Raw genomic sequence first — 19,711 nt, 5'->3', positions numbered from 1 at the left:
GGGGCCTGGGCAGGAGTGGGACAGATCTGAGGGTCTCTGGGCCAGGGCCAAGGCAGTGGGGGCCATTCCCTCACTGTTTCCAGGATGGCTTCGCGGGCCACATGAAACCACTTCGTGGGCCGGATCCGGCCCCTGGGCCTTGTGTTTGACATGTCTGATCTAGTATATGAAAACATAGTTAACAGGAAAAACCAACAACTTAAACCTCTAAACCCTCTGCTAACAATCTATTTATTGTGTTTCACTCACAGAAGTCCACACAGCTTCTGGTCTACCATAAGTCACAACAAACATTGTCTCTGGTCTGTCAAGGATCAATTATCAAATGTAATAGTTTTTTGAAACTCTTTAAAGCGGCCCTGTCTTTTTATAGCATTAGATGCACAGATAAGATGGTCACAAAGTTGGATGACTAAAGAAATTTGTAGTACCTAAGGCAATCTCTGGTTATTAGTCATTATGGTAATCTATCACAAACAGTAGATTTCATATCTCCTGGAAAAATTATGGAGAGGTTACCCAAGCCATGCTTGATGACTTTTGATATATAGCACATCTGCAAGAACAAAATATTACAGTAGCTTTTCATCTGAGAATTATTATTATTATTATTTTTCAATGCATTAAAGTTGGAGAGAGCAAATAACTTTTTGATGTTTCAATACAAAAAGAGAAAGATAAGCTTTCCTAAATTGGAAAAGTAGAGTGGGGAGCCTCTACTTTTTGTTTTTGTTTTTACTCAGCAACAGTAATTTTGTAGTGATTGGTCTTATTGCAATAATAAAATTTTACAAGCTTGAGTGAGGCAGAGGAACTGTAAGTGAAACAACAAATTTCATCTGCAAAATAGAGTAAACATGCTTTTAAAGATGTACATATATAATATACTTAAAGTTAGAGGAAACCATAATAAAAATAATGCAAATACACTTTCAAAAAGCTTGATCTATATATTTTAAGATTTCTGAAATTAAAAAGTATTATGCTAGGGTCTGGGAGAAATAGTGTTATGATTAAGTTCTATTTAGCAACAGTGTCATTTATAAGTCACACACTTAACAACAGCAAAATAACAACCTGTAGTCACCATCACCCTAGGATCAGAGAGATTATTTTGGAATTTTTTATTTTACTACATATCACTTTTGATAAAGAATTTCTTTTTCCTAGTCAGATACAGAAATCTTCCCCAATTTGAAACTTTCCAGAGGTACTGTGGATAGAAGTACAGAATCTTCAAACTGCATAGCAGTTTGGTGGTGCCTAAGAACACCCCTTGCGGAATATATGTATATGCCATAGTTTGTGCCCAAAGTTTCCTAGATATGGAACTTGAATTTCCGTTTGATTTCACAACATTCTGCAGTTGGTGAACAGGATCTAATAATTATATAACTAGTGTGCTGTTCCTCTGAATGGTGGCTAAGTTATAGCTCCCCTGTCACCCTGCAAATCTATGTATTTACTCGAAGAAAAAATGACTCTTGGAGTAACATAAATCCCATTGTATAGACCTATTTTCTGGAATGGGGCTACATAAGGAGAAAAATATAAAAGAAGTAAGAACATTAAGCTTTTCAATATTCATATGTTATTAAACTTGGGCAGGTGTGACTATGGCTTGGATATATCCAAGGGGATGTAACACTTCCAATTCCTCTGCCTCACTTCAGCTTGTGGAATTTGTTATGCCAGCGATATCCCACTCACTATATAAAGGCATCCTATGAGTTCTCCTTCCCACTCAGGCAGCCTGCAGCTTCACAGCACAATCTCTTCTTCTCTGCCAAGAAAAACCTGTGCTGAGAAAGGGGAGATTTAAGGAGTCTTTTCCCATTTGACTGATTGGCAAAGGATGGCTGTGAGTCTTAGCTGGGCCTTAACTTCTGCCCTGTTCCTAGCTGCTACTGCTGCTGGATTTAGTGAGAAAGGACTCAAGCAAATGTTGCTGGAGAAATTGAAACTTTCTGATGTCCCTGCTTTCCAGAAGACCGACCTGGATAATCTAGTGATTCCAGAGAATGTAAAGAATAAATACATCTCCATGCTGGAGCGGCACAGAGTGAAACGAAGAGCATTGCCAAGTTTAGCTGGGATCTTGAGAGGCATTCCAGGCAATGCAGGTAAACTTGGTGCATGAAGCTAAAAGCAAATTCTCCATCCTCATTTGAAATCTGAAACTTCATCAATGCCAACTGCTTAACAGATTTAATCCAAACCACAGGAAGATAGGATGTCTAAGATATTTTAAGCTAAATGTATCCTCAAAGATGAAATTTGAAGTTTAGAATTTGTCTGGAAATCTAATTTATTTCTCATGAAGGAGAGTTGAGGTAGTGTTGATAGCCAGTTTTAAAGATTAAAGCATGATAACATAAATTTCTTTAAAATATATACCAAAGAATGATGTATTATTATATTCTACTATTGTTCATAAAGTTAACATGTCACTTTCCTTGCAAATACTGAATACACTGTATCTGTTTTTACTGTAACACTTACTCTTAAATATGATTACTGAGAAAAAATATTTGCTGTTTGAGGATATTTTCTTCTAAATGAGGCTGATCCCTGCTTTTAAGAACATGTTGGATATCAGATGAAAACATAACCACAAACTATGTAATTGCTATTTAAAAACAAATGAAGGGAAATCCCATGTTATGGCTCTCACTACGTAAAGAAATAATTTGTGGTGACTCAAACAATGAGAAATGTTGATAAAGAAAAAGAGATAAACATTTGTATTTTGCTATGAAAGTTGTCAAATGTATTATTTTTAAAGGATTGAAAATACATGATGCATTTTGGGGGGAAAACATTGATCATTAAAGCAATTTTTTAAAACAACTATTCTGCCTGGAAACTCTTTCCCCACTTATCTGGAGGGTACCAGGTTGTGAGCACATTTATCTTCTCTAAATATATCCCTAGCAGATAACAGTATATGACCTCCATTTGTTGTTTATGTGAGACCTTAGTAGTAGAAAGCATTGTCACGAGCAAATACCATAAAGCTTTTCATTTATTTAAATATGTGTGGTTGATACAGGTCTTACTAATCATTATTTACAATTTAATACCACTTTTATATAAAGAAAGGATTGACAAGTGCAAGATGGTAACCAAAAGAAATAAGGAATTGGATGTCTACAGGTCATCTGTCTTATTCTAGGATTTCAAAATGATTTATTTCATGTTGTTATTATTTAAAACAGCCTTTGATAATCTGATGTCCTCCAGATATGCTGGATTATACAGTATAATCTCTACCAGATAATTGAAACACCACTCTTCCAGAGAAATAAATAATGTGTACTTCTGTGTACTTCTGTGTACTTCTTGTATATAGGACACGGCAGTTGAAAATAATGATTTAAAAGTGTTCCTTCTGTTTCCATCCACAAAGATATCTCAGGAGACATTCTCTATTCAGACCCCACCCGCCAGAACCTGATGTTCGACATGGAGGGCAGGATTCCAGAAAACAGTGAAGTCACCATGGCTGAACTGAAGCTTTTCAAAAAGCCCCTGGAGAAGAAACATTTGCCCAGCAGGCAATCACAAAGACCAGTCATGAATGCAAGGGTGACTGTGTACTGGGTGCAACTTCAAGATAATGGCACTAACCGGACCTCTTTAATTGATTCCAGGTATGAAGAAGAATCCACAGTCTCAAAGAGTATTTTGCAGCATGGGAAGATTTTGTCTCCAATATACCCAGTTTAAAATTGTATAATCAATATTATATAATTTAAACAACGTTTCTCCAATTCACTTTTTTAGGACTTTCTAAGAATTTAATAATATATAAGCTGGTTCACATACTGTGTTTGGCTTAATGTATGTGGGAATTCAGTCACTATTGTTAATAAATAATGCTTTACAGTTTGTAGCAATGTATGCATCTATGTTGCTGTAAACTGTGTAATCTATAATACCATGATTCAATCTGATATGTGAGTGCAGCCACTTGTTCTCCTGAGAAATGATGATATTAACCTTATAGATTAAGCTGGGGTCTCAATCTCAAGAGCATCAGGACAGCATTCACAATATTGGGCTAGCCATACAAAATGGATTCTAAATAAGGCATAGCTACTATTTCTGGACTTCAGAGATCAAAATAACTACTCAGTGGTAGCAAAGAGTTAAAATTTTCTGTGTCTCCTTGGTGCCATCTAAGGGTCATTCAGGTTTTGCAGTCTGGATATAACAGCCATAAAATAAGGTATTTGCCTATGTAGAGATCTCAATGCTTTTCAGACGGCCTCACATGATTTCTAAAAACATCATGAAAATCTAAGATCACAAAAATATTTTATTCCCAGTCTAGATCAATATATCTTACATTTTGGGTTTATTAGTTGTATTTAATTGGTAGCAGGAATTGCAATAGGGACCAAATTCTTCTTTGTTTTATACTATTTTGTATATTGTAGCATTAATTTAATAACTGTTCTCCTTTTCATTCATTTATTTGTCTGTACCATTTCACCCATAACTTGTTTGAACATAGTATATTTTTACTGTCCAAATGTTCAAAGGAAGTTAAAGTAAAAGCCTATGTTAAAAGCTATTGTTGTTAGCATTGTCACTATTATACTTCTATTCATAGTATATTCTCATTAACCAAAATACTCTAGGCTCAGCTAAGCATTTCATGTTTTTTAAACTTTAGATTAGTTCCCATTATGGAGTCTGGCTGGAGGAATTTTGATGTTACACAGGCTGTACATTTCTGGCTGAAAACAAAAACCTCTGGACCAATGCTCCTGGAGATTTGGATTGAAGGAGAAAGATTAGGCAGCTATGCCTCTGAAATGGCCAAAGTTGTATGTTTTACATCACAAGACCCTTCAGATAAGGCACTTGGCAAACCAGAGTTAGTCCTTTACACTCTTAACCTGGAGGAATATGGGTAAGTGTCCTGTTATTACTGCATGGTGACATTGTTTCATTTCTGTCTTTCATGATGGGAAAAAAATCCCAGATAATTTTGGCAGCTTCCAATCTTTACTGAACAATGTTTACTTGAAGTAAAAATCAGATGGATTTTGAGTTAGGTTATTCAGGATAGCAGCTGTTTAGCATGTCCTTTACCTTCTTCAATTGCAAATAATTCTGTGTTCAACAAGACTCTCAGGAAAGTTGGCATAACCTTGAATTTTTGTTTGCTTACTTCTAAATAACTGTGCATAGAGTGGCATACAGATCATTTCACAACTAGTACAAACACTTTACAGGAACAGTAATACTTTAGCAGGATCACATCTGGGAATACTTCTGCTAGTGGAAAAAAGCTTGAATTAGTCTGTCTTTGATTAATTAAAAACACCTTATTAGGGTGGAATATAATGTATAATTACTACAGGTATATAGTAAATTTTATACAGACATACCACACACACACACACACACACACACACAGACACACACACACACTAAATGACTGATGCAGAAAATGAGTGGCTTACAGTACAAATCCTTGCTCATCAAGAAGTCAGTCAGATAATATTGAATGTGTCATTATAATTTACCTAACATAATTGTTAGAGAAAAAATGGAACATGTTGAAATAGTGTGTGTGACAAAAGCCAAGAGAGTTGAACATGTAATCAATAAACAGACAACATCATTAAAATACCCAAAGACATAGTTTTGTTCTTGCCTAAAGTTGTATGTGTCAGTCTGTTTCTTGCTGAAAACTTTCACTGGGTCTAGTCCTCATCCTACATCTTAGATGAATATCGATTCTGCTTTTTAACAGAGGACCTGGGGACTGTGGAGAAGGAAGTATGATGGAGAGGTCTACCTGCTGCCGGCAAGAGCATTATATCAATTTCCGTGAGTTGACCTGGACTCAGTACTGGATTATTGAGCCAGCTGGCTATCAAGCTTACCATTGTGTGGGCAACTGCTGGCAGCCGAAGAATTTGCTGCATCATTTTGGCTATGGAGAGAGATCCTGTGCTGTGGTGGAGAGTTCTCCTCTTCCCATGATGTATCTTGTTAAAAAGGAAAACTACACAGAAATTGAAGTGGCAGAGTTTCCTAATATGATTGTAGAAAAATGTGGCTGTATCATGGACAATATAGCTGTGGTCTAATGAACGTTCACAACTGATCAGTTACAAGGCAATCTTTTTCTGCTTCAGCACAGTAACTGCAACCGCAATACTTATTGCTCAGAATACAAACCACATGTGGCATATTGAATCTAGCTGCTAATCCTGTGGACATATTCATTGCACAATTCCAAAATCTATTTTGGGGCAATGCTTGGATTAGGTAACTTCAAACGTATAAACTTTTCTAAGATCTTCAAATTTCTTCATGAGGCAAGATGCTAGAAAAAGTGAATGGAACTGGGAAGAAGGAAAATTAAAGACACTGCCTGATCAGAGTTTAATGGAATGTAGAAGATGGAAATATTCAAGCTGGGCTCTGCCTGGGTTATTGATCTTTAGGCTCCTTCAGAATTGTTCCTTAGATGGCTGGTACAAAGAAGCAAACAAAGGATTATTCCCAGATGTACAGTAACTACAGTTGCAGCTGTTTTCAGAATTGGTTCAACTTAAATTGGTTTAAATCCACCAAATAACAGGATTTAGAAGAAGATACATTTTAACTGAATTTTTACAGAGGCTATTGTTTCTTAGGGAGAACTGCTGCCCTGTTGCAGGGCAGATTGTTAATGCTAGCATAAAACTGTTGGTATTCAGACAAGATTGGAAGATAGATGGATATATATATATATATATATATATATATATATATATATATATATATATATATATATATATATATACATACTGTATATATATATAAATATATACATACATATACACACACACACATATATATATTTAATCTTTCTGGGATTCAATGTGGAGAGCACTGATGTTCTTCAAAAAGCACAGTAGAGGAAGTGCAAGTGTATACACTCCCACCAGACTCCTTTTTTATCACCTGAAGGATCTTTGACAGAAAAGATCAGATCCTAAGTGCCAGAAGACCAGTTTACCTGTGTTACAAGAATGTCCTACATACAGTATGATTTTCTCCCATTGATACGAGTGGCAACTATTCATTTCCTATAAGAGTAAAGGAGTGTTTCGAGAATATCAAAAGAGCAGACATTGGAATCTATATGTTCTTAGCAATGGAGAATCACAGCAGATGTCACTCACATAGCTTGCTTCCTTTCATCTCTTATCCTTAACATGATTTTCTTTCTCGAACACACTAAAATGTAACATTAGAATGCTGGGAACAGAACTGTATACATGAGCAATTCAATAAGTCTGGATCTGGAACTATTACAATCCTGTGATCCAAAGATTCCCTGAGAAAGGAGACCCTGGTTAGGAAGTCCTTGTTTCTAATTTCATCACTGCCATAAATCTGCTATGTAGTCTTTGTTAATGATTATGTCTTGATTCCCTGACCTTGGAGAAATGATTATATAGAAATATCATATTAAAAATTGGCCCAGTAATGTTATCGCCTTCTTTAAGACAAGATCTTTTTATACAGTACCAAATATACTAAAACTGTTTGTTTGTTCTGAGGGGTTAATGTTGGCTGTCAGTTTGTTTCCAACTGAGATCTGCAGTGCTATTTATTACCTTTAAAGCTGGAGATAATTTGGGTTTATATTACAGGAAAGAATGCTGCCGTGGGATGATCTCTACCTCACTCACTAAGGCAGGGGTGTCAAACTCAATTTCATTGAGGGCCACATCAGCATTGTGGTTGCCCTCGGGGGGGGGGGCGGGTGGGTATGGCCAGGGTGGGTGCAGCCTACTGGGTGGGCGCAGCTGGAGTGCATATGGCCTACTGGGTGGGCATGGCCAGCTCTACATCATTGGCATCAAGGGTGCCTATAGGGGCCTGGGCAGGAGTGGGACAGATCTGGGGGTCTCTCGCAGAAGGAGGGTCTTTGGGCTAGGGCCAAGGCAGCGGGAACCGTTCCCTCACTGTTTCCAGAACGGCTTCGGGGGCCACATGAAACCACTTCACGGGCCAGATCTGGCCCCCGGGCCTTGTGTTTGACATGTCTGCACTAAGGTAATCTGAAGAGACTGCCTATATCAGGGCCTGTTGCTACTGTTTCATTGGGCAGCATCCAGTATTGTCCTCTTCATTAAGAAATCTCTCTCTTTAAATGGATGCTTAACTATTTATTATTATAATTCATTTTAATAGTCTTTGTTTTACATTGTAATTGTACATCCATATAAATTTAATAAAATAAATAAATAAACATCCCAGACAGACTGCAATAGTTATGGCATCTAAATATTTAAAGTCCAACTGATTTTATAGGAGGAGTTAAATCTTTGCTTACCTCCTTCTGGCTGTAGTCAATGAGACAACAATACTCAATGTTGGCTAAGTGGGGACAGATAAATGCTCAGTATGAGATATAATTAACTACAAATCATAGTTGAACAGAGAGCTGAATTTTCTATCTGATTCATAATAAGTAACTATAATAACAAGCACTTATCTGTAAATAATGCAGAATTCATATATGTTCTTAGAAACTAGTATGTGTTATATTGGCAAAGCATTTTTTGTTAAAAAAGAAAAATGTCTCCAATTTTGCATAAGCACACCACCTCTCTGCTGCTCATTAAAGCAGCCCAACTTTTTTTTGACACTGTGAAGCTGAAAATAAAGGTGCAGATGATTTTAAGAGACAACTCATTACAGCAGCTGTACCTTTTGAAAGGCTTGCACAGAAGGTTGAAACAGCTATGCTACTTAAAGGAATAGCAGAGGTATGCTCTGTTGAGATCTTGAGTACTTCTGAATTATTGTTGAATTGTGCCCAGCCCTGGTGCTTAATAACTAAACCTAGAACCATAAATCCTATAAGTGAAACTTGTGTGAAAAAAAGATTTGCTTAAACATGTTTTTGATAGTACTATTATTTTTAATACACAAATTATGCTTGATGATTTTTCTTAATGTGTGCATATGTGCGATGATATAAAATAAAATATAAACTCAACACAATGGGCCTTTTTATTTCTACTTTTCATACGCATCTAAGGAATGTATCATTTAATAATAAAGTAATTTTACAATGATAGATCGTTATAGCAAGTTCTAGCAGAAAAGCAACTCAGGGAGTAAACAGAGTCACATGAAAGTGTCTCAAGAACAACAGCTTTGTATGCTTATTTAAAGCACATATAAGGCCATTCAACTCAAGTATAACTCTGGGAAGCATACCCAAAGTATTAGTAAGCAAAAATATGAAAACATATAACTACATTGATCATCAGACAAAAAAATCCATACTGAAACAATCCTTTTATTATGACAATAGAAAATTTACAATTTCAAAAACTCTTCATCAGTCAAGACAGCTACACTTCAGAGGAAATGGGAAGAGAATTGGGGGGGAAGTGGCTGATATTTGAATAGTCTATGAGTAGTATTGAATCCTGTTGTCCTTTAAAGCCAATATGAATGGCCACAATCAGAAGTGAAGGAACATGATGAATTTGGGAACTGTCATGCTTTATGTCTAAAATTCAACTGCATTTTCAGTTTGCCTCAAAAATTAATCTGTGTAATTCTGAAGCTCCAACATTAATATATTTTTAAAAAGCTGGACTAGAGATATATCCTTCACCTATTTGAAATATTAGGTTACAACATTTAGTTACAGTGACAATGGAACTGAGCATTTGCTGGATTGCTGTCTACTTTATGGCTGAACTTCACATAATTATGAGGGGTGGTTTTCCTTTTAGTGAAAAATACTGTATATAAAGGTGATAAAACTGAGAATGAGAATGACACTATTAAATTCCTGTTTGGGACTGATTCATAACCTACCATCTAATATGACTGCCTGTATACAGCTGAGTGTGACAGATAGTGAACAAGACAATAATGCTTCACAATATTGTTCACAGTATGCTTGACATCAACCTGTGTTCTCCAGCCTCAATTTCCTTGAATCTTAATCCATATAATCAAAAAAGACCCTTCTATACATAGGAAGGAGTAATGGAAATGTCTCAGAATTACTACTCCAAAAATTTGCAGCTGGAGTGCCAGCTGGAGAGCAGACAATTAGAGAAATCTGACTCATATTGACCAAGTTGACAAATTAAGTTGGTTAACCATAGTTTCTTGAATAAGTCACAATTGACTTCATTCTGATAATGCACTAAGCCCTAAGTCGTGGTCTCCTAATCAAAAGGCTGCCTTGAAACCTAGCATACTATTCTGAATTTCTGAAGGAAAGCAAAGTAGAAATAGACTCTGGGGTTTGATATCAAAAAATTAGCACAGGGACCTGTAGTAAAAATGCTACAGCCCAAAGAGCTCTTTTTCAGAATATTCCATCCCATCCTTGCTCCTTCCTACTGTTTTTGTTTCCCACTTTTTCCATTATTCCTTCCTATGTAAAAAAAAGAACTATTTTGACTATATGGATTAACGTTCGAGGGAACTAAGGGTGATATTGGTAAATTTAATCAGTGCACATAAATGTATCCTACTGTTTTGAAACTACTATTCTCAGACTAGAAAAATATAGCTAGTTAGTAATTCTTGGAATTGTAGTCCATACACATTTAGAGGGTAACAGGTAGCAAGCCTGACCTACATCTCCTATAATGATCAGATACATGGAGCTGTTACTTTTTATGTCTAAGCGTATAGCAGGTTACCAATTAATTTGTTTCTAAAACTATATGTATTTTAAAAAATAGTCTTTCCATTTATACACCTAGTGACTTATAGCATGATGAACATTTTAGGAAACAGTAGCAGGGTTGGACAGAATTAATTTCTTTTCACATCATTGTTATAATACTAAATAACGACTTAACAACACAAGCAAGAAAACCACATATATTTTTCAACTGCTTAATATCCTTTATTTAGGCCTGGAATGGTTACTGGCCTTTGCCTTATTCTCCATTCTCTTTTTTCCCCCTTCAATATCATGAAGAAATGGGAATGAAGGGCAATGAAGCATATTGCTGTCCTTGAGTTACCTCCAGTTGTGGAGTGGATTGCTAATTTACTTTTTCAAAGTTCTCACCCTTCTTCCAAAAGCCTTAGTCTTTCTTTAAGGAGGTGGACAACAGGTTTTTCCTCTCAATGTTGCCCCAACCCATTTCTCTTCCTTTGACAAAGCCTTGCCAGCCCTGTCTGGCACCCTGCTTTCCAGCAGTGACTCTAATGAGTAGTTTGAGCACAAAACAAATGCTGAATCCACATCCCAACAAAAGTGAAAATCAGGGTGGCTCCATTTGGCTTCTGTTCAAACGAGCTGGGTCTCTGGCAAAAGACCAGGGCAAACAAAAGATGTGTTGTTGAACACATTTCAGAATGTGCATTTGTTTTCAAAGGAATGTTATTAGGTTTTTCTATATACTGTCTTGAAATGTAGCTTAGAAGTAGTTAGAACACCCTTATAGAATAACTTTTTTAATAAAATTCCTACCTGAACATGTCTGAAAAATATGTATGCAGGTACTGCTTTGATCAAAGGAGACAGCAATTTTTCTATTACAAAATAACACAGAGAAAAAAATATTGTTCTCTCTCAAAAATATTTCCAGTTGAGTAACATGTTATGACGTTGGCAGAAGATAGATAAAGACCTCAAAAAGTAAATTAGCATCTGGCTCCAGGTATTTAAGGACTCCCATTGGAAATACTTGCAGCTAAATATTCATCCTTAATCTATTTGTTTTCATGGTCAAGTTGATATACTAAATCAAGATTATTTTTTAAATTATTTTTGTTGGATAAAATATAATACAATTTAGAAATTGCGCTAAACCATATTTTACAGACCAATATTTGGATTCCTGTACTTTAAGCTAAAAGTCATGGCATGACTGAGTAAATCAGCCTGCTATTTCTGCTAAGTAGGGCTGTAAGATATGGACTGCAAAAATTCAGACAACCATTAAATGGAAGCAAAGATATTCAAAAATAAATAACTTGCTCCCGTTCAACAGTCACCCAAATTTTTTCAGCTAAGATATGGTTGCTCTACCTAAAATGTTCCCCTAATTAAAAAAATGCAAATGTTATAGTTTAATTCAGGATTAGAAAATCTTTTGCTGTCAAGTTAAAACAGCAAATGTATAGGTAGTCTGAAATAGTTTTACCCATTCTGTGTCCTTCAGATTGTTTGGGCTACAATTCCTATTATCCTTCAGTTGCACACTGAGATTTGCTTGGAGAACTGTTATTGTTGTAGTGATGCATAATGCTGTAGTGAATAGATAAATAAAGCAATTAGCAAAAGATTATTAGAGTTTAGTAAGAATTGGTATACATCTCTTTTCCATTTGACTAGGATGTCATGAATTGTAAAGAACAATTTTGTTTTTTTTAATTGAGCTTTACACATCAAATAGCATTTCCTTCTCTTTAGGGTTCTTTATTGACATTTGTCACTTTCAATTTTCACATACACATTAAGACTGTAGTCATTCACTGGTGAGTGAGTGCCACTGAATATAGTAACATATACTTGCAAGAAAGCCTGCATATGATGGTGCTGTAAACTAGAAGATTTCAAGGATCCTCCAAAGACTGGGAATGTGGTAAAGTTCTTCAAAGAGGGGCAGACAATTGTTGCTCTAGCAAGATGCCTGAACCAACCTCTGTTCAGTTTTCTGAGCTCTAAATCATCCCAGCCTTCATTCAATTGTTTGGAGCTTAGTAGATTGTATGAAGCCAACTGCTATAGCTGGCCAACTATAGTTAGTTAGTTAGTTAGTTAGTTAGTTAGTTAGTTAGTTAGTTAGTTAGTTAGTTAGTTAGTTAGTTAGTTATAATTAGAAGAACACATTCAACCATGATTTAGTCAATAAATTATGCTTATATAGACTTTAGTAGAATGCGCAAATCCAGGCATTGAAAAAGAATCTAGTCCAAATAAAAGTCAACAGTTCATCAGATTTTGATCCCCAAATCTGTTTTTTAAGCTCTAGAACAAATTAAGAATTAACATACTACTGGATCCTGTCAACCAAGGAATGTCAGCTGACGGAAACTAGGAGGGTGCCTTTTGTGCTGCTCTCTAAAACTTTCTTTCTCCTGTGATTAGGATGGCTTTGACCCTGCTGGCCTTATGGAAGACCTTGAAGACCTGGCTATATGCTGACACCCTGGAGTCCTGAATGTGCGAAAGACCCAATTTCCTGGTTGTGCTAATATCAATGGATGATAATACCTCTTGGCTGCTATATGTATTTAATTTCCTTTTATATTGTGTTTTAATTTTTATTGTTGTTTGCTGTTCAGCATTACTGGTTTGAGTTGGACATCTATATAAATAGAATGAATGAATGAATGAATGAATGAATGAATGAATGAATGAATGAATGAATGAATGAATGAATATGTTCTTCACTAGCATGAAATAAAAGCACAAAGCTCTGGCATGATGGCTACATCATATTAAGTCATAAAGTGATTTATTCCAGTAAAATCAACATAGTTTATTCAGCAATCCATGCCATATCCTTGATGGGTGGATTCTCTCAGTCACACGTATATCAGTGAAAGGTATAATCTTCAAAGCTGAAATTGCTGAAACTCTACAGTATCTCACTTGGAAGATGTTTCTTTCAATCTGTAATGTTCTCTGCTGTCCTCAGTGAATAAATTACCATTATTTTGCTATAATCAATAACAAAATAAATAAGTTGAGCTTTAAAATACACACTTTTTTGCCTGCAAGAGAGATCCATACCTCTTATGTACTGTACGCACAGATGTTGAAAAATCAAGTATATATTAATTGATATAACTGGTAACTGTACAGGTTAGGAATTTTTATTTTTCTGCTATAGCTTTGACTAAGCCCCATAATTACTAAAGTTGTGCAATGTGTTGGTTCTGACTCCAAAAAGGTGCTTTTAAAGTATGCAAAATGGCAATGTCTGCAACATTTTAAAGCAGCTCTGTCTTTTCCTAGGATCTAATAGGAGCTGCAAAGGATACCAGGTGAGTATGAAAAAGACTACATTCATGCCCAATGGGCTCAAAAACACATTTCTAAATCTCTGGGAAATGGTATTTGAAATGCTGCACAACTCTAACAACAACATCATCTCACTGTGTAATTTATACAGATTATTTTATTTATTTTATTTATTTTTTTTATTTTTTTAATTTTAATCCCATTTATATCCCGTCCTTCTCCGAAGACTCAGGGCGGCTTACAATTTAAGCACAAACCAATGTGCTTAGCAATATATAGTCTGTATAAATAAAGAAATGACTATTTCTTTATTTGTTTAAAGTATTTTCCCCCAACCTGGACAGTGACCAGATGTGTCAACTTCAGCTCCCAGAATTCTCCAATTAGTTTAACCATTACACATAATTCTGAGAGTTAAGAGTTCAGTTCAGTTAGTGAGACATACTGAGAATTATCTCAATGGCTCTAGGCAGTTTACAAAAATGTACATTGATAAAACAGCAATAACATCCTTAAACAATACAGAATTGTAAAAAGAATGTTTGAGAAAGTTATGGCTTTGGGATTTAAAGTATAAGGAGTGGGGTCACCATTATTCTAGTGGCAGTTTTTCTTACCATAGAAGCTCGGTTATATGTTAAAATATAACATAATTTATATGGTTTTTCCTCCAGGAAGGAGCACAATGTTTATCAGCCAGAGGTCCCTCAACTACCACCAAAGATGTCCCTTAAGGAAATATGTGATTCTTTCTTTCTAGAATAGACCGTATGATAAGATGGGCAATCTATGCATTAGATATCCATCTTTAGTAGCTCACTATCATACGGAGGCTCTTCAGATATACAATCCTGGGCTCATAAGAAAAGAAAAATATAGCTGATGGCAATTAGCTCCAAAAATATAGCATTCTGATGGCAACTAGCTCCCAAACCACTTAAGATTCTTTCCAGCAACTATAGGATTGGTCTCCCAATACCATCCTCTGATTGTTCTTAGACAGGGAAGAGTGAAGTCACCATAAAGTGATATCTCTAATCTCCAGATTTTGATGTGCTCCCATAATCTATCATGCTCAGTTATAGTAATCATATACTGGGAGGGGGGGAAGGGGTTGTGCTTCTTTTGTGTCTCCTTTAGTACATATTACTCATTTGAATGTCTCAAGCTGTTTGCCAAAGAATCTAGGACTAGGTAATGTGTTTCTTGTCTTGTCTTGAGGTAATGTATACCTCAAGAGACAGGTTACTAAACTGAGAAGATTTTAGGCTTCTAGCATAACAATATGCTAGATATGGTATTTAATATACAGAATTATATATCAATTTGGCATGGATCCAAGTGTTTTTATCTGTGAAAAACCATGCAATCTGTTCATAAAGTGGCCAGATATCTTCAAATGTAATTAAGAAGAAAAGAAAACCAATCACTTATTTTCCTACCTAATCACTGCAAAATAGGCAAAATAGTAGCACCCACAAAAGGTTTGATCAGATTCATCCCCATTTCATTGGCCCAAACTACACAGTACCATAAGGTCATAAGGGTTCTGATTTCAAGCATGCAATACATGGAAGTCTTGATATTATACATCTCAGCCAGAGTACTGCTAGAATGGGAAGTCAAATTCAAGAAAACATTTTTCAGACCACATGAAGCCAACCGGAAACATTAACTTCTGGGAAGTAGAACAATCTGATGGCAGCTCCACTTTTGTAGAAGAAAGCATGCTGCAGCAACCAACATTCATTAAGTAATCTGTCTATGCTGCCTTGTACAAAAACCACTTTCCTCCAGAATTAACACCAGATCAAAAGTCTGACTTGTTTCAAGTACTCCATGGCAGCTACAAGATCCTTAATCATACACATCAAGCCACCTTCAGCTGATTATTAAGAAATTCTAAGGATTCCACCACATTTGAGACCATCAGCCTAGGTAGAAACTCAACCATGAGGTGAGTTTACCAAATAAAAAGAATGTCCTTCCTTCACCTAATCAGAAGAAGGATGTGGTCTCAAAACTGGTAAAGGCAAAGAGGGGGAATATGGAAATTTGGAATCCTTGTATGGTAGGACACTTGTCCCCACTGTATTGTGCTTGCATGGAGCGTCCAATCCAAGAATCCCTCCTACGTTCTGGCTGGGATTCTAAGGTATGTAAGAAGTTAGCAGTAGGTAGAAGGATAACACTTATGACTAAATGGGCCTTACCTCTTTGTGTAGGTCTGATATTTAAATGTCTAGCAGCTGAATTGGTACATCAATCTTTAAAAACACTCAAGCTGTTAAAATTAGCAATTAAAATACCACTACAATTACTAGATATTTCAGTGTCCAGTTATAACATTCCTAATAGCTGTTAGGGGAACAAAAACTGAAGAAGGAAGATAAATTCTCTTAATCTTCAGTTCTTGTTAGATTAAAATGTTGAATTTCATGTCTCTTACACTGTGTAAATTATGTGTATAGCTTTTTAGGGCATCAATTTGTTTGCTTTTTTAATGATTCATATTTAATCTGATAAAAATGAGATTTATCAGTTGTCAGACTTGTAAATATTTGACATTATTTTCCTAATTTGATTATTTTTCCTCGCCTCTAAGATTCCCTGTGGAATATGAAGGTACAAATGTACAGTAAATAAACAGGTCTTATCCAGCAATAATCTGGTCTTATACAACCCAGTTATTAAAGTAAAAGGGGAAAATATTTATTAATTCATTCATTAGACAAAGAAATGTTTAGCTCTGAGCAAATAATAATAGAATACCGTTTGAATTTATTTATTTAGTTATTTTATTTGACTGACTGGCAAGTAAATCACATAATACACTGGAATATTTGGCAGTTAATAAATACATAAAGTAAAATGTTCATGGTAACTGTAAATAAGAAATCCATAACCCATAATATCTCAAAACAAAATCAAAAGCCAAGCCAACAACAGGACAAAATCTTACACACATAAATCTTCAGAAGAGTTCCATCAGCATATTCTGAAATGAGCCCACCATAGGAGCCAGCCTGATCACAATAGGGTACCTGTTCCCAAAAGCCAACTCCTATCACGGAAAAATGACCAACTCTTTCACCCCTGAAAATAAACTAGGATCAAACTGTTGTCAGCCAACTAACAGCTCATTGCTTCAGTAGGTGCCGAGTGCCCTCTAACGACAGATATCTGCTATCACATTTAAAAGTCAGATCTAAGGTCTGTTGTGTTCAGTACTAGGATCCAGGTGAAAATAAAAATTATCAGCTAAATCATTGGCACCTTAGTTAATATTAATTTGTTTTTAACAAAAAAATTAGATTTTCATAATGAAACTAAAAAATTTATAGATTACAATGCCCCTGAACAAGAATAAGGTCAGATTGAGTGGGAATATGGTAATATTTTCAAAGACTTTTGGAATGGCTTTCACATGGCAGGCAAAGTCAGATAAAGGGGCTTGTTCTAATGTGGTTAAAACATAGGAGGGTAGATCCTGATTGAACATTAGAGAAACTATAATGGTTACAATAATTTGATAAACAAGCTAAATACTGAGGGAGATGAGTATGGTCTTTTCCTTGCCAGACAGTCCATAGTTGGGTGTGTTTAGATTTGTTTCTTCCATCAATACTTGAGTACTATTATGAGTCACCAGTCACTCTATTCCTTTTATGTTTTTCATGCTATGCTTCCTAAGACTCTTTATTTGCAGTTTTAAATCCCTTTCAGCCACTTTGCCTTGAACCTTCCCTTTCTTTATTCTTCACCAATTAAGGTAATTCTCAACTTACCACAACTGAGACCAGAACTTTTGCTGCTAAGTGATGTGATTGCAATGTGCCCAATTATACAATCATTTTGCCATGGTCGTTAAGTGAATTCAGTTTCTGTCATTGACTTAGTTCATTGGAAGTCTCCTGAGAAAGTCTCAAAGTTCCAGGACATTGGAACTGTTATAAATGCATGTCAGTTCCCAAGTGCCTGAATTTTGACCATGTGACTACAGGGATGCTGTGATTTAATTTAATTTAATTTAATAATTTGATTTCTATACCGCCCTTCTCCCGAAGGACTCAGGGCGGTGAACAGGGCAATACACAATAAAAATATTATACAAAAATTAAAAAGCCATTAAACATTATGCCCTTAAAATTAATACATATTACAATTAAAACTATTTATAAAAACCCAACCCCATCCCGTCAGACCAGGCCAGCTTGTTCGAAAAAGAAAGTTTTGAGATCGCGCCGGAAGGAGCGAAGGTCGGGGGCCGTCCGGAGCTCAACCGGTAAGCTGTTCCAAAGGTCTGGCGCGCCCACAGAGAACGCTCTCCCCCTGGGGGTCACCAATCGGCATTCTTTGATCGGCGGCACCCTGAGGAGGCCCTCTCTGTGGGAGCGCACTGGACGGAGGGAAGTTGACGCCGGCCGCAGGTGTTGCCGTAGGTAATCCGGACCCATGCCATGAAGGGCTTTGTAAGTCATCACTAACACCTTGAACCTCACCCGGAGAGCAACCGGTAGCCAATGCAGCTCGCGGAGCAAAGGTGTAACATGGGAGTATCGGGAAACTCCCAAAACAACTCGTGCGGCTGCATTCTGTACCAGCTGGAGTCTCCGGGTGGACCTCAAGGGCAGCCCCATGTAGAGAGCATTACAGTAGTCTAGACGAGAGGTCACGAGCGCATGAGTGACTGTGCGCAAGGCATCCCGGTCTAGATAGGGCCGCAACTGGCGCACCAGGCGAACCTGGGCAAAGGCCCCCCTAGTCACAGCTCCAATATGCTCTTCCAAAGAGAGCTGTGAATCTAGAAGGACCCCCAAGTTGCGGGCCCTATCTACGGGGGGTAATAGCTCACCCCCCATGGCCAATGATGGGATAATCGGAATTTCCCGGGATGCCGGCACGAACAGCCACTCAGTCTTGTCAGGGTTGAGTCGAAGCCTGTTCCTCCCCATCCAGACCCGGACCGCCTCCAGGCAACGGGACATCACGTCGAGGGCATCGCTGGGGTGGTTTGGGGTAGAAATAAAAAGTTGGGTATCATCAGCATATTGGTGATACCCAACTCCAAAACCACGAATGATCTCACCCAGCGGCTTCATATAGATGTTGAACAGGAGAGGCGAGAGAACCGATCCCTGAGGAACTCCACAAATGAGAGGTCTCAAGGTCGATCTCTGCCCCCCTGCCAACACCGACTGCGAACGTCCCAGAAGGTAAGAGGAGAACCACTGGAGAACTGTGCCTCCCACTCCTAACCCTCTGAGACGCCGCAGCAGGATACCATGGTCGATGGTATCAAAAGCCGCTGAGAGGTCTAAAAGGACTAGGACAGAGGAGCAACCTCTGTCCCGAGCCCGCCAGAGATCATTCGCCAGCGCGACCAATGCCGTCTCCGTGCTGTACCCGGGCCTGAAACCCGATTGGTACGGGTCTAGGTAGTCAGCTTCATCCAAGAACAAAGGGAGCTGCTGTGCCACCACGCTCTCAACAACCTTCGCCAAAAAGCGAAGGTTGGAGACCGGACGATAGTTGTTTAAAATTGCTGGGTCCAAGGCAGGCTTCTTGAGGAGGGGTCTCACCACCGCCTCCTTCAAGGCGGAGGGAAAACTACCCTGACTCAAAGAGGCAGTAATCACTGCCTGGAGCCAGCCTCGTGTCCCATCCCGGGCTGCATAAGTCAGCCAGGATGGGCACGGGTCCAACAAACACATGGTGGAGCTCAGC

At 37.3% G+C, this 19,711-nt stretch overlaps 1 protein-coding gene across 1 annotated transcript; it reads left to right on the top strand.

Moving 5' to 3' along the window:
• Window positions 1–1,855: 1,855 nt before the first annotated feature.
• On the top strand, window positions 1,856–6,110 carry LOC308659273 (left-right determination factor 2-like; the record flags this gene model as incomplete). The annotated part of the gene is made up of 4 exons (XM_081312775.1): window positions 1,856–2,123; window positions 3,410–3,653; window positions 4,682–4,921; window positions 5,771–6,110. The coding sequence occupies 4 exons, from the start codon at window positions 1,856–1,858 to the stop codon at window positions 6,108–6,110; spliced, it is 1,092 nt and encodes a 363-aa protein (XP_081168901.1).
• Window positions 6,111–19,711: the final 13,601 nt, after the last annotated feature.

This window comes from Vipera berus (genome assembly GCF_964194415.1).
Source record: "Vipera berus genome assembly, chromosome: 1".
Classification (NCBI taxonomy): Eukaryota; Metazoa; Chordata; class Lepidosauria; order Squamata; family Viperidae; genus Vipera; species Vipera berus.
The sequence above is the reverse complement of the archived record's forward strand: the minus strand, read 5'-3'. Positions and strand labels throughout refer to the sequence as shown.